The sequence below is a fragment of the Oncorhynchus mykiss genome, chromosome 3 (genome assembly GCF_013265735.2).
Source record: "Oncorhynchus mykiss isolate Arlee chromosome 3, USDA_OmykA_1.1, whole genome shotgun sequence".
Taxonomy (NCBI): domain Eukaryota; kingdom Metazoa; phylum Chordata; class Actinopteri; order Salmoniformes; family Salmonidae; genus Oncorhynchus; species Oncorhynchus mykiss.
The window spans coordinates 76,641,652-76,654,624 of record NC_048567.1 but is presented as its reverse complement, the minus strand read 5'-3'; the positions used below and the strand labels follow the sequence as shown (position 1 = coordinate 76,654,624).

At 43.2% G+C, this 12,973-nt stretch overlaps 1 protein-coding gene across 1 annotated transcript in view; it reads left to right on the top strand.

The window, feature by feature from the left end:
• Nucleotides 1–12,973, top strand: part of LOC110520604 (tensin-1) — a 337,260-nt gene that overhangs the window by 202,839 nt on the left and 121,448 nt on the right. Inside the window, 1 exon segment of the mRNA XM_036975231.1 lies at nt 7,179–7,220. Within this exon segment, the coding sequence (XP_036831126.1) occupies nt 7,179–7,220 (42 nt within the window).

Here is a 12,973-nt window from a genome sequence, read left to right as displayed (position 1 = left end):
ATTTAAGGTGCTATTGATTTAACTTCCCTGGTGTGCCGGATCATTGGTTCCATTGTGCCAGGCAAGCTAAATCAAGTACACCGAAGTAATTGAAAGCCAACAGATTGCCTGCTATTTCTACCCAGATCCGATTATAACACACACTGTGGGATACACATGTGGACACAAAGATCACAGACACATATACATTGGGATCTGAAATGATTGACATCCTTGATAAAGATGAGAAGAAATGACTGTGTAAAATAAAGAATTCAAATACTGAGCTATATTGTCTGCTCAAAAAGGATCAGGGAAATTATATTATTTTATACAAATACAATTTCTCAGAGAAAGAGATTTTGTTGAACAAGTAATACTTTTTCTCAAAAAGGTAAGGGGTCAAAATAATTGACACCCATGTTTTCAATAACTTTCAGTACCTCACCTTGTCAGGATAGCAGCACTGAGTCTTTAAAAATATATATATGCATTGGAGAACACTTTGGGAGGGATCTTAGACCGTTCCTCCATCCAGAATTGTTAGTCTGTGCTTATGGATTGCCCTCTTCCGCAGGTTTTCAATGAGTTTCATGTCCTGAGAATGGATGGCCATTGCAAAAAATGTAGATTTTGTTGGCAATTAACCATTTCTTTCATGTGTGCTTGGGGTATTGTCTTGCCGGAAGATCCACTTGAGGCCAAGTTTCAACCTGGTTTTTGGCTAAAATGTCCTGGCACTGGGTCAAGTTCTTGATGCTGTTGACATTAACAAGGGCCCCAGGACCAGTGGAAGCAAAATAACACCACCATCATATTTTACAGTCCTGGTGTGCGTGGCCAAAGAGCTCTGTTTTCATGTCATCCAGCAAATGTTAACGGCTGGTGTTTTCTCAACGGCATTGGCACATGGATTGGAACTGGTGCTTTGGTCAGATGACATGAAAATAGAGCTCTTTGGCCACTGGTGGGGTTTGGCGTCGAAATGAGAACGCAGAAAATAACCCCATACCTACTGCATAATATGGTGGTGGGTCTTTGTTGTTATGGGGCTAGTTTGTTTCCACTGGCCCTTGTTAAGGTCAACGGCATCATGAACTTTAGTCAGTAGCCAGTATCAGGACTCACGGAAAGGATGTTGTTGACCATTACTATTATGTCTGGCCATTCAAGTGTGAATGAAAAGGTGATAATGCAACCAGTCCATAGGAGGTGTAAATTTGGCTGTGGCAGTCACAAATTTTCATCAACCGGTGATTGTCAAGCAAATAACTGTCGGTCTCACGGTAATTGACCGTTAACTAACATAAACACATTTAGTATCTCCTGGCTTCCACACACAGCCTACAAGCCACGGGTGCCGACCTTAGGAACATCTACATTTTAAAATGTCTAATAAATCCATGTAATATAGCCTACACCTTCACAATGAATCCATTATTTATTTTAGACAGGTCTAAAGAAGCATGATATGAAGAAAATGTCGTCTGTTTCAGGAGAACAGAATATCATACTCTGAGTTGTCCTTTATGTTAGGTCCTGATCTGGCTAGGCCATATAGCTATGGGCTACACTAGTTCATTTAGCAGACAAGATTTGCTTAGAATTCCGTGGCATTATTTTATAGTATGAAGAATACAATTGAACAAAGCTGACTAAAATAGAAATGATATTTTCTCCAAACAATTTGAACAACATGCTGTTATTCTGTGTTGAGCAGTTAACAAAGAAGTACAGTGCCTTGCGAAAGTATTCGGCCCCCTTGAACTTTGCGACCTTTTGCCACATTTCAGGCTTCAAACATAAAGATATAAAACTGTATTTTTTTGTGAAGAATCAACAACAAGTGGGACACAATCATGAAGTGGAACGACATTTATTGGTTATTTCAAACTTTTTTAACAAATCAAAAACTGAAAAATTGGGCGTGCAAAATTATTCAGCCCCTTTACTTTCAGTGCAGCGAACTCTCTCCAGAAGTTCAGTGAGGATCTCTGAATGATCCAATGTTGACCTAAATGACTAATCATGATAAATACAATCCACCTGTGTGTAATCAAGTCTCCGTATAAATGCACCTGCACTGTGATAGTCTCAGAGGTCCGTTAAAAGCGCAGAGAGCATCATGAAGAACAAGGAACACACCAGGCAGGTCCGAGATACTGTTGTGAAGAAGTGTAAAGCCGGATTTGGATACAAAAAGATTTCCCAAGCTTTAAACATCCCAAGGAGCACTGTGCAAGCGATAATATTGAAATGGAAGGAGTATCAGACCACTGCAAATCTACCAAGACCTGGCCGTCCCTCTAAACTTTCAGCTCATACAAGGAGAAGACTGATCAGAGATGCAGCCAAGAGGCCCATGATCACTCTGGATGAACTGCAGAGATCTACAGCTGAGGTGGGAGACTCTGTCCATAGGACAACAATCAGTCGTATATTGCACAAATCTGGCCTTTATGGAAGAGTGGCAAGAAGAAAGCCATTTCTTAAAGATATCCATAAAAAGTGTTGTTTAAAGTTTGCCACAAGCCACCTGGGAGACACACCAAACATGTGGAAGAAGGTGCTCTGGTCAGATGAAACCAAAATTGAACTTTTTGGCAACAATGCAAAAAGTTATGTTTGGCGTAAAAGCAACACAGCTGAACACACCATCCCCACTGTCAAACATGGTGGTGGCAGCATCATGGTTTGGGCCTGCTTTTCTTCAGCAGGGACAGGGAAGATGGTTAAAATTGATGGGAAGACGGATGGAGCCAAATACAGGACCATTCTGGAAGAAAACCTAAATGAGTCTGCAAAAGACCTGAGACTGGGACGGAGATTTGTCTTCCAACAAGACAATGATTCAAAACATAAAGCAAAATCTACAATGGAATGGTTCAAAAATAAACATATCCAGGTGTTAGAATGGCCAAGTCAAAGTCCAGACCTGAATCCAATCGAGAATCTGTGGAAAGAACTGAAAACTGCTGTTCACAAATGCAAGGAGGAATGGGAAAAAATGTCAGTCTCTCGATGTGCAAAACTGATAGAGACATACCCCAAGCGACTTAGAGCTGTAATCGCAGCAAAAGGTGGCGCTGCAAAGTATTAACTTAAGGGGGCTGAATAATTTTGCACGCCCAATTTTCAGTTTTTGATTTGTTAAAAAAGTTTGAAATATCCAATAAATGTCATTCCACTTCATGATTGTGTCCCACTTGTTGTTGATTATTCACAAAAAAATACAGTTTTATGTCTTTATGTTTGAAGCCTGAAATGTGGCAAAAGGTCGCAAAGTTCAAGGGGGCCAAATACTTTCGCAAGGCACTGTAGGTACTACTATACTGCATGCTTAATTTAGAGTTATTAATGAAACTTTATTAGTTCTTCAAACGTTGGGCTATATGTTTTGATTTTTAATACATTGTAAGGCTGCATGATGCGACTAATGATGATCTGAAAAAAGTTGCTTGAAAGGCATGAGCTCTGCTTTTTTTGTTGTTGCTCAGGCTGTACACAATACATCAGTCACTCATTCACAATTTGACAAGCACTTGATAAAGCCTCGGATTTAACACCGGCATCCCCTTTGTGTGGCCGTAATGCACCCCCCCAAAAAAATCCATGCCTTTTGCATCCAGTGGCCATTGTGCGCTTCTCCCTGAGTGCTGCGTGCTTCATCACGTGATCAGGTATTTCTCACAGGCTACAAGTGAAGACAGACATCCGCATCCAATTCCGAGGTGCATAATAAAGATATTGGAAGAACTGTCCACTAGAGGTCGACCGATTACGATTTTTCAACGCCAATACCGATACCGATTATTGGAGGCCCAAAAAAGCCGATACCGATCAATCGGCCGATTTAAAAAAAAAAATGTATTTGATGATGACAATTACAACAATACTGAATGAAGATTTATTTTAACTTAATATATGTTCAATTTGGTTTAAATAATGCAAAAACAAAGTGTTGGGGAAGAAAGTAAAAGTGCAATATGTGCCATGTAAGAAAGCTAAGGTTTAAGTTCCTTGCTCAGAACATGAGAACATATGAAAGCTGGTGGTTCCTTTTAACATGAGTCTTCAATATACCCAGTTAAGAAGTTTTAGGTTGTAGATATTATAGGAATTATAGGGCTATTTCCCTCTATACCATTTGTATTTCATTAACCTTTGACTATTGGATGTTCTTATAGGCACTCTAGTATTGCCAGTGTAACAGTATAGCTTCCGTCCCTCTCCTCGCTCCTACCTGGACTCAAACCAGGAACACCAGGAACACAACGACAACAGCCACCCTCGAAGCAGCATTACCCATGCAGAGCAAGGGAAAAAAACACAGAGCGAGTGACGTTTGAAATGCTGTTAGCGCACACTAACTAGCTAGCCATTTCACTTTGGTTACACCGGCCTCATCTCGGGAGTTGATAGGCTTGAAGTCATAAATAGCGCAATGCTTGATGCACAACGAAGAGCTGCTGGCAAAATGCTGAAAGTGCTGTTTGAATGAATGCTTACAGCCTGACAAATAATAATGGTAATAAAATCTGCAAAATCGGTGTCCAAAAATACCGATTTCCAATTGTTATGAAAACTTGAAATCGGCCCTAATTGATCGGCCAATCCTGATTAATCGGTCGACCTCTACTGTCCACATTTACTTTTTGTAAGCCAGCAAGATGAGTAGTTCTACCAAACAGACAAAGCACTACACCGTGTCAGTCTACTATCCCCCATTGTACCAAACGTCGACCTATTATGTTCTGTGAAATAAATATTCCAAACATAGTCTGGGACCGTTGTGGGATGCGATAGATCCCAAACATAGTCTGGGACCGTTGTGGGATGCGATAGATCCCAAACATAGTCTGGGACCGTTGTGGGATGCGATAGATCCCAAACATAGTCTGGGACCGTTGTGGGATGCGATAGATCCCAAACATAGTCTGGGACCGTTGTGGGATGCGATAGATCCCAAACATAGTCTGGGACCGTTGTGGGATGCGATAGATCCCAAATTAATACAACCACTATCCCCCCAAAAAATGTTGAGCAATCTGGCAGATGCAACTGATCAGAACGTTTAGCTTAAAATGTTGATAAACTATTAGGCTATTTCTTCACATTATAAGCGCAGCAATGTGCACATGATAATGGGCTATAAGCACAAATGTTCCATTAGCAGAAAACACCTTTATCAAGTGACCGAAAATGCAATTATGCATCTGATGCTTTTATTATAAAGGTAAATTTTTATGGTGAAAATGATTTTCCCCAAACTTGAAACTCATGTGCTTCTTATATACTGTATATATATACCAGTTAGGCTCTACAGCCATTGTAAAGTGGATAAATGTGCTTAATTTTAAGAAGTTAAATTCACCACTTAAGTTGTGATGCAAACCTTATCGAAACATATAGGACTATGGGCTAGGCCACATGAGGTGTGATACTAACCTTATCAAAACATATAGGACTATGGGCTAGGCCACATGAGGTGTGATACTAACCTTATCAAAACATATAGGACTATGGGCTAGGCCACATGAGGTGTGATACTAACCTTATCAAAACATATAGGACTATGGGCTAGGCCACATGAGGTGTGATACTAACCTTATCAAAACATATAGGACTATGGGCTAGGCCACATGAGGTGTGATACTAACCTTATCAAAACATATAGGACTATGGGCTAGGCCACATGAGGTGTGATACTAACCTTATCAAAACATATAGGACTATGGGCTAGGCCACATGAGGTGTGATACTAACCTTATTAAAACATATAGGACTATGGGCTAGGCTACTTGAGGTGTGATACTAACCTTATTAAAACATATAGGACTATGGGCTAGGCTACTTGAGGTGTGATACTAACCTTATTAAAACATATAGGACTATGGGCTAGGCTACTTGAGGTGTGATACTAACCTTATCAAAACATATAGGACTATGGGCTAGGCTACTTGAGGTGTGATTCGAAAAAGTAGCAAAAAAAGGGATTGTTTCTTATGCTGGGCATCATTCACAAGTGATAATACATCATTCACAAGTGAGAATACATCATTCACAAGTGATAATACATCATTCACAAGTGATAATACATCATTCACAAGTGATAATACATCATTCACAAGTGATAATACATTGTTCACAAGTGATAATACATCATTCACAAGTGATAATACATCATTCACAAGTGATAGACTAATACTGTCACCCATCAGACTATTCTTGATTTAATCTTGTCTTTACATTTCCTAAATAATATATTTGTGACATTTGTTTCAATTTAGAATGGACCATTATCATGCACCTGTATCGAAAATACGTGTCATCTATTCACTTAAATAGCGAATGGAGGATGCTTTTCCCCGTGGTTCATTTTCATGACAGCTAAGTAGGCTATACTCCTGTTGTAAATATAATCAATGTGTTAATTTTAGGAAAGTTGAGAAATAAATATTGTAGGCCTAGCCGATTACAGGCCATCACTCTGTTTTCTCCCGCAATTGCATAGCCTATTGAAATGTTGCGCAACATGAGCTCATGGACTCTCATGAAGTGTTTGATTAGATTTTCTAATACATGTGAATTGGTGTCAGACTGATTAGAGGGACAATAGAGTGCTGAGTACCAGGCAGTTAGCAAGTTTGTTAGGCTACTAATGACCATCAGCAGCATCAGAGCTTGGAGAGCCTAATTACCGTGACTAAACACGGTCACGTGGAATTTGACTGCCTTCACGACACGTGACCGCCGGTGTGGCGGTAATATGATTACCGCAACAGCCCTAGGTATAATCACAACCAAGCTTCCACATTACAGGTTGTGTAATGTATTTACAGTAGTCTCAACTTTTCTCTTGTCTCTCCCTCTCTTCCTCTCCCTCCCTCTCTCTTCCTCTCTCTTCCTCTCCCTCCCTCTCTTCCTCTCTCCTCCTCTCTCTCTCCCTCCCTCTCTCTCCCTCTCTCTCCCTCTCTCTTCCTCTCTCTTCCTCTCCCTCTGTCCCCCTCTCTCTCTCTCCCTCCCTCTCTCACTTCATATCTCTTCCTCTCCCTATCTCCCTCTTCTTCTCTTTCTCTCTCCCTCTCTCTTCCTTTCCCTCTCTCTCTCTCTCTCTCTCTCTCTCTCTCTCTCTCTCTCACTCTCTCTCGCTCTCTCTCTCTCTCGCTCTCTCTCTCTCTCTTCCTTCACCCTTCTAGGCACCTGGTAACGACATCCCCCTGAAGCATGTAGAGACCTTGGTGAGTCTGAGCTCTATCTTATTGTCTATGTGTGTGTGTGTGTGTATTATTGTTTCTAGCTAAAACACCTCAAACCATTAAAAGAGGGATTGGGGATGCTATTGCCCCATTGTGTTATTGTGATTGTGTTATTGTGATTGTGTTATTGTGATTGTGTTATTGTCATTGTGTTAATGTCATCGTTTTATTGTCATCGTGTTAATGTCATTGTGTTGTTATTGTCATTGTGTTATTGTCATTGTGTTATTGCCATTATGTTATTGTCATTGTGTTATTGTCATCGTGTTATTGTCATTGTATTATTGTTATTGTCATTGTGTTATTGTCATTATGTTATTATCATTGTGCTGTTGTCATTGTGTTAATGTCATTGTGTTGTTGTCATTGTGTTATTGTCTTGTTGTCATTATGTTATTGCCATTGTCATTGTGTTATTGTCATTGTGTTATTGTCATTGTGTTATTGTTATTGTGTTGTTGTCATTGTGTTGTTGTCATTATGTTGTTGTCATTGTGTTGTTGTCATTGTGTTATTGTCATTGTGTTGTTGTCATTATGTTGTCATTATGTTATTCTCATTGTGATACCAAGCCTGCCAGCTCTGAACCATGTTGCTCAGGTACATACAGAGTCTGTATGCATAGTATACTGTAAATACACACTAATCTACTGTGTTCATCCACAAAAGCACAGACGCAAATACACATTACACACCCACACACAGTCACACACAGTCACACACACACACACAGACACACACACACACACACACACACACACACACACACACACACACACACACACACACACACACACAGTCACACACACGCAGACACACACACACACACACACACACACGCACACACACAGTCACACACACGCAGACACACACACACACACACACACATAGTCACACACACACGCACGCACGCACACACACACACAGTCACACACAAGCAGACACACACACACACACACGCGTGCGCACACACACACACACGCGTGCGCACACACACACACAGTAATGAAATACACAACCAGGGTTTGTAATCATGTCTCCATTATATGGTCTGTATCAGTTGCTACTTCCAGTTAATTTTGTCCACGTATTTTTCGGGTTGTTATGTTTGAATTTGTGTGCTTGTTTAATGGTGTGTATCCCCTATCCAGTTCAGAGCCAGCCATGTGAGTTACCTATCCCAGCATACAGCATAGACTTAATTTTACACACCCTGTAAGGTTTGGACTGGGTCTTATTTAGTCTGAGAAAGGAAGTGTCACGTTACAGATTGGGACTCACCACCCAAAGCCAAGACGCAGCCAATATATAAAGAGGGAATAAACCACTACCCAAATATGTGTGTCTCTGTGTGTGGCTCTGTGTGTGTCTGTGTGTGTCTATTTGTGGCTCTGTGTGTGTCTGTGTGTGGCTCTGTGTGTGTCTGTATGTGGCTCTGTGTGTGTCTGTATTTGGCTCTGTGTGAGTCTGTATGTGGCTCTGTGTGTGTCTGTGTGTGGCTCTGTGTATGTCTGTATGTGGCTCTGTGTGTGTCTGTATTTGGCTCTGTGTGTGTCTGTATGTGGCTCTGTGTGTGTCTGTGTGTGGCTCTGTGTGTGTCTGTATGTGGCTCTGTGTGTGTCTGTATTTGGCTCTGTAGGTGTCTGTGTGTGGCTCTGTGTGTGTCTGTGTGTCTCTGTGTGTGTCTATTTGTGGCTCTGTGTGTGTCTGTGTGTGTCTGTGTGTGGCTCTGTGTGTGTCTGTGTGTGGCTCTGTAGGTGTCTGTGTGTGGCTGTGTGTGTGTCTGTGTGTGGCTCTGTAGGTGTCTGTGTGTGCTGGCTTTTTTATCTGTACGTTCCATTGGAAGTCTGCATGCAGAAATGTGGAAATGCTTAAGTGTATATTGTGTGTACTATATGTATAACCAATATATTGTGTGTAGTGTATAGCTAGTATATTGTGTGTGTACTGTATGTATAGCTAGTATATTGTGTGTACTGTGTGTATAGCTAGTATATTGTGTGTGTGTGTTATATGTATAGCTAGTATATTGTGTGTACTGTGTGTATAGCTAGTATATTGTGTGTACTATATGTATATCTAATATATTGTGTGTAGTGTATAGCTAGTATATTGTGTGTGTACTGTATGTATAGCTAGTATATTGTGTGTACTATATGTATATCTAATATATTGTGTGTAGTGTATAGCTAGTATATTGTGTGTGTACTGTATGTTTAACTAGTATATTGTGTGTACTATATGTATAACTAATATATTGTGTGTAGTGTATAGCTAGTATATTGTGTGTGTACTGTATGTATAGCTAGTATATTGTGTGTACTGTGTGTATAGCTAGTATATTGTGTGTGTGTGTTATATGTATAGCTAGTATATTGTGTGTACTGTGTGTATAGCTAGTATATTGTGTGTACTATATGTATATCTAATATATTGTGTGTAGTGTATAGCTAGTATATTGTATGTGTGTTATATGTATAGCTAGTATATTGTGTGTACTGTATGTATAGCTAGTATATTGTGTGTGTGCTATATGTATATCTAGTATATTGTGTGTACTTTATAGCCAGTATATTGTTAGTGTGTACTTCTATGTGTGTAAGTCCACACTGTAGTTACATTTCACAATTCCACAGGTAAAAGAGTGAGTTTATCTTCTGTCTACTGTATAAACACATTTCTCCTATTCCAAACAAAGTGACAGCTGGCCCTCAACCCCTATCAGCTGATGCCAAACAAAGACCACACACACACACACACACACACACACACACACACACACACACACACACACACACACACACACACACACACACACACACACACACACACACACCACTGTATAACTGTCTGAATCAGACTAACAAAATGATAAACGACAGCTACGTCTAGTCTGACTACAACTTGGAATCCCATTTGGACCAAAAATATGCATTTAGACTCTGCTACAGCTTAGATGTAATCAGATAGCTATGATTCAATCATTGAAGTCGGGGGCTTAAACCGCTGGCATCCCGTGTTTAATTTAATGTAGACTCACTGTGGGCCAAATCCCCCTGATCTATTGACATCCTGTTTTACATCCCTCAAACAAATAGACTGAGGATATGTCTGTCTGTCTGAGGAGGGATGAGGAGGAGGGGGTCAATCTTCAGGGCTCCGTTTGCTGGAGGGATGTTTGGTGGAGTGTGGGGTGGTGGGCGGGATGTTAGGTGGAGTGTGGGGTGGTGGGGGTGGTTGGGGGGATGTTTGGTGGAGTGTGGGGTGGTGGGGGGGATGTTAGGTGGAGTGTGGGGTGGTGGGGGTGGTTGGGGGGATGTTTGGTGGAGTGTGGGGTGTCGGGTTGGTGGGGTGGATGTCAGGTGGAGTGGGGGTGGTGGGGGTGGTTGGGGGGATGTTTGGTGGAGTGTGGGGTGGTGGGGTGGATGTTAGGTGGAGTGTGGGGTGGTGGGGGTGGTTGGTGGAGTGTGGGGTGGTGGGGGTGGTGGGGTGGATGTTAGGTGGAGTGGGGGTGGTGGGGGTGGTTGGTGGAGTGTGGGGTGGTGGGGGTGGTGTGGTGGATGTTAGGTGGAGTGCGGGGTGGTGGGGGTGGTTGGGGGATGTTTGGTGGAGTGTGGGGTGGTGGGGGTGGTGGGGTGGATGTTAGGTGGAGTGGGGGTGGTGGGGGTGGTTGGTGGAGTGTGGGGTGGTGGGGGTGGTGTGGTGGATGTTAGGTGGAGTGCGGGGTGGTGGGGGTGGTTGGGGGATGTTTGGTGGAGTGTGGGGTGGTGGGGTGGATGTTAGGTGGAGTGATGGGGTGGGGGTGGATGTTAGGTGGAGTGATGGGTTGGGGGTGGTGGGGTGGATGTTAGGTGGAGTGTGGGGTGGTGGGGGATGTTGGGGGGATGTTAGGTGGAGTGTGGGGTGGTGGGGGTGGTTGGGGGGATGTTCTTTCAGTTTGGTGGAGTGTGGGGTGGTGGGGTGAGTGTGGGGTGGTGGGGGGGATGTTTGGTGGAGTGTGGGTTGGTGGGGGTGGTGGGGGGGATGTTAGATGGCGTGTGGGGTGGTGAGGGTGGTTGGGGGGATGTTTGGTGGAGTGTGGGGTGGGATGGTGTGGGGGATGTTTGGTGGAGTGTCAGGTGGTGGGGGATGTTTGGTGGAGTGTGGGGTGGTGGGGGGGATGTTTGGTGGGGTGATGGGGGGATGTTTGGTGGAGTGTGGTGGGGTGGGGGTGGTTGCGGTGGAAGTTTGGTGGAGTGTGTGTGCGTCTCTGTATTTGGGTTTGTGTGTGTGCTTTGACAGCTGAGGGCATAATTGAAGTCTGTACAGATTAACAAGGAAGTGGCTGCCCAGAACCAAAGCATCATGGGGCATGTCGCGCCTAGGGCCGGTCATTGGCATTAGCTCTGCGGTTACACTGAAGTCTTTCAGCCCCACCACTGTTACTGGGCCCCTCAGTCTCTCAGCGACACAGTCCCTTATCATATGACTACATGAACAAGACCCACTTCTCTGTTCTCCATTAGTGTTTGTTTTTCTGTTTCCACATATGTTTGCCCTTTACCTTGACTAGACCATAAGCTCAATGACAAATGCTGAACAATAATTGAAGTATCACATCATAGGAGATTAGGCCAGGATAGGGTCATCTGTGAATTCCATGGCAAGCCAAAGGTGTTGCTGTTGTTTCTGACCTCATTCAGTTGGGACTGTGACAGTCTGGATTGTAGTTAGTTTACACTCAAGTAGCCTCATCATGAACTATACTTTTGTCGTGCCACACAAGTAAGAGAACCCTGCATGATTTACAAACAGAGAGGAGAGGAGAGGAGAGGAGAGGAGAGGAGAGGAGAGGAGAGGAGAGGAGAGGAGAGGAGAGGAGAGGAGAGGAGAGGAGAGGAGGAGACCGAGAGGGGAAAGATGACGAGATACAGATGGAAGGAGGGAAGAGTTTTGGAGAGAGAAAGAGAGTAGAGAGGGAGGGAGGGAGGGAGGGAACAAACTCGGAGTGAAAGAGAGCAAGTCCTCTGTGGAGTCTGATGGAGTTGGAGGCTAGGCATTTTGTCTTCTTCCTCCACTGGAAGAGAAAAGGAGAGGAGGGTGAAGGAGGGTGGAACAGGACAGCGAGAAAACGAGAGAGAGAGTCTTTCACTCCTCTCCAGAGATGAACCGGGAACGGTCCCTGCGAAGACGTCTGTCCTCCCTCCATGGGGCCTGGCGATGGAGTACGGGCTACCTGTTTAGGAAGGTAGGAATGGAGGGAGGGAGGGAGGGCAAGGAGGAGGGAGAGGGGAGGGGTACCTGGACAAGGGAGCGAGGTAGGCTACAAGAATGGCCGTCAATTCATGTTCTCTTCTCTTGTCTCTTCTTCGTTTTTTTTGTCTTAGTTTCCTCTTTTTCCTCATGTCCTGTTCAAGGTCTTTTATTGTGCAACCTTTTCTTTCCCTTTTCAGACCTACCAGTCCCCCCCCCCCCCCCCCCCCCTCTCCCTCCCTCCTTCGTTCTCTCTGATGGTTAATTTGTAAGGCCTGCTTGTAAAGCCAGGCTCCCAGATGGTTTTGATCAGGGTTCCACAGAGACCCCCCACACGTTACCCACCCTTTTTAGTGCTCAATGTCCACATTTGGTCTCAAGTGTTTTGTTGTATGTTATGGGGAATAAATAATTATAATCAATCATATTTTATTTAGGAGAGTAATACCACTAAATTTATATCAACTTGTCTCTTTTATTAGTGATCACAATGCCATTGCTCA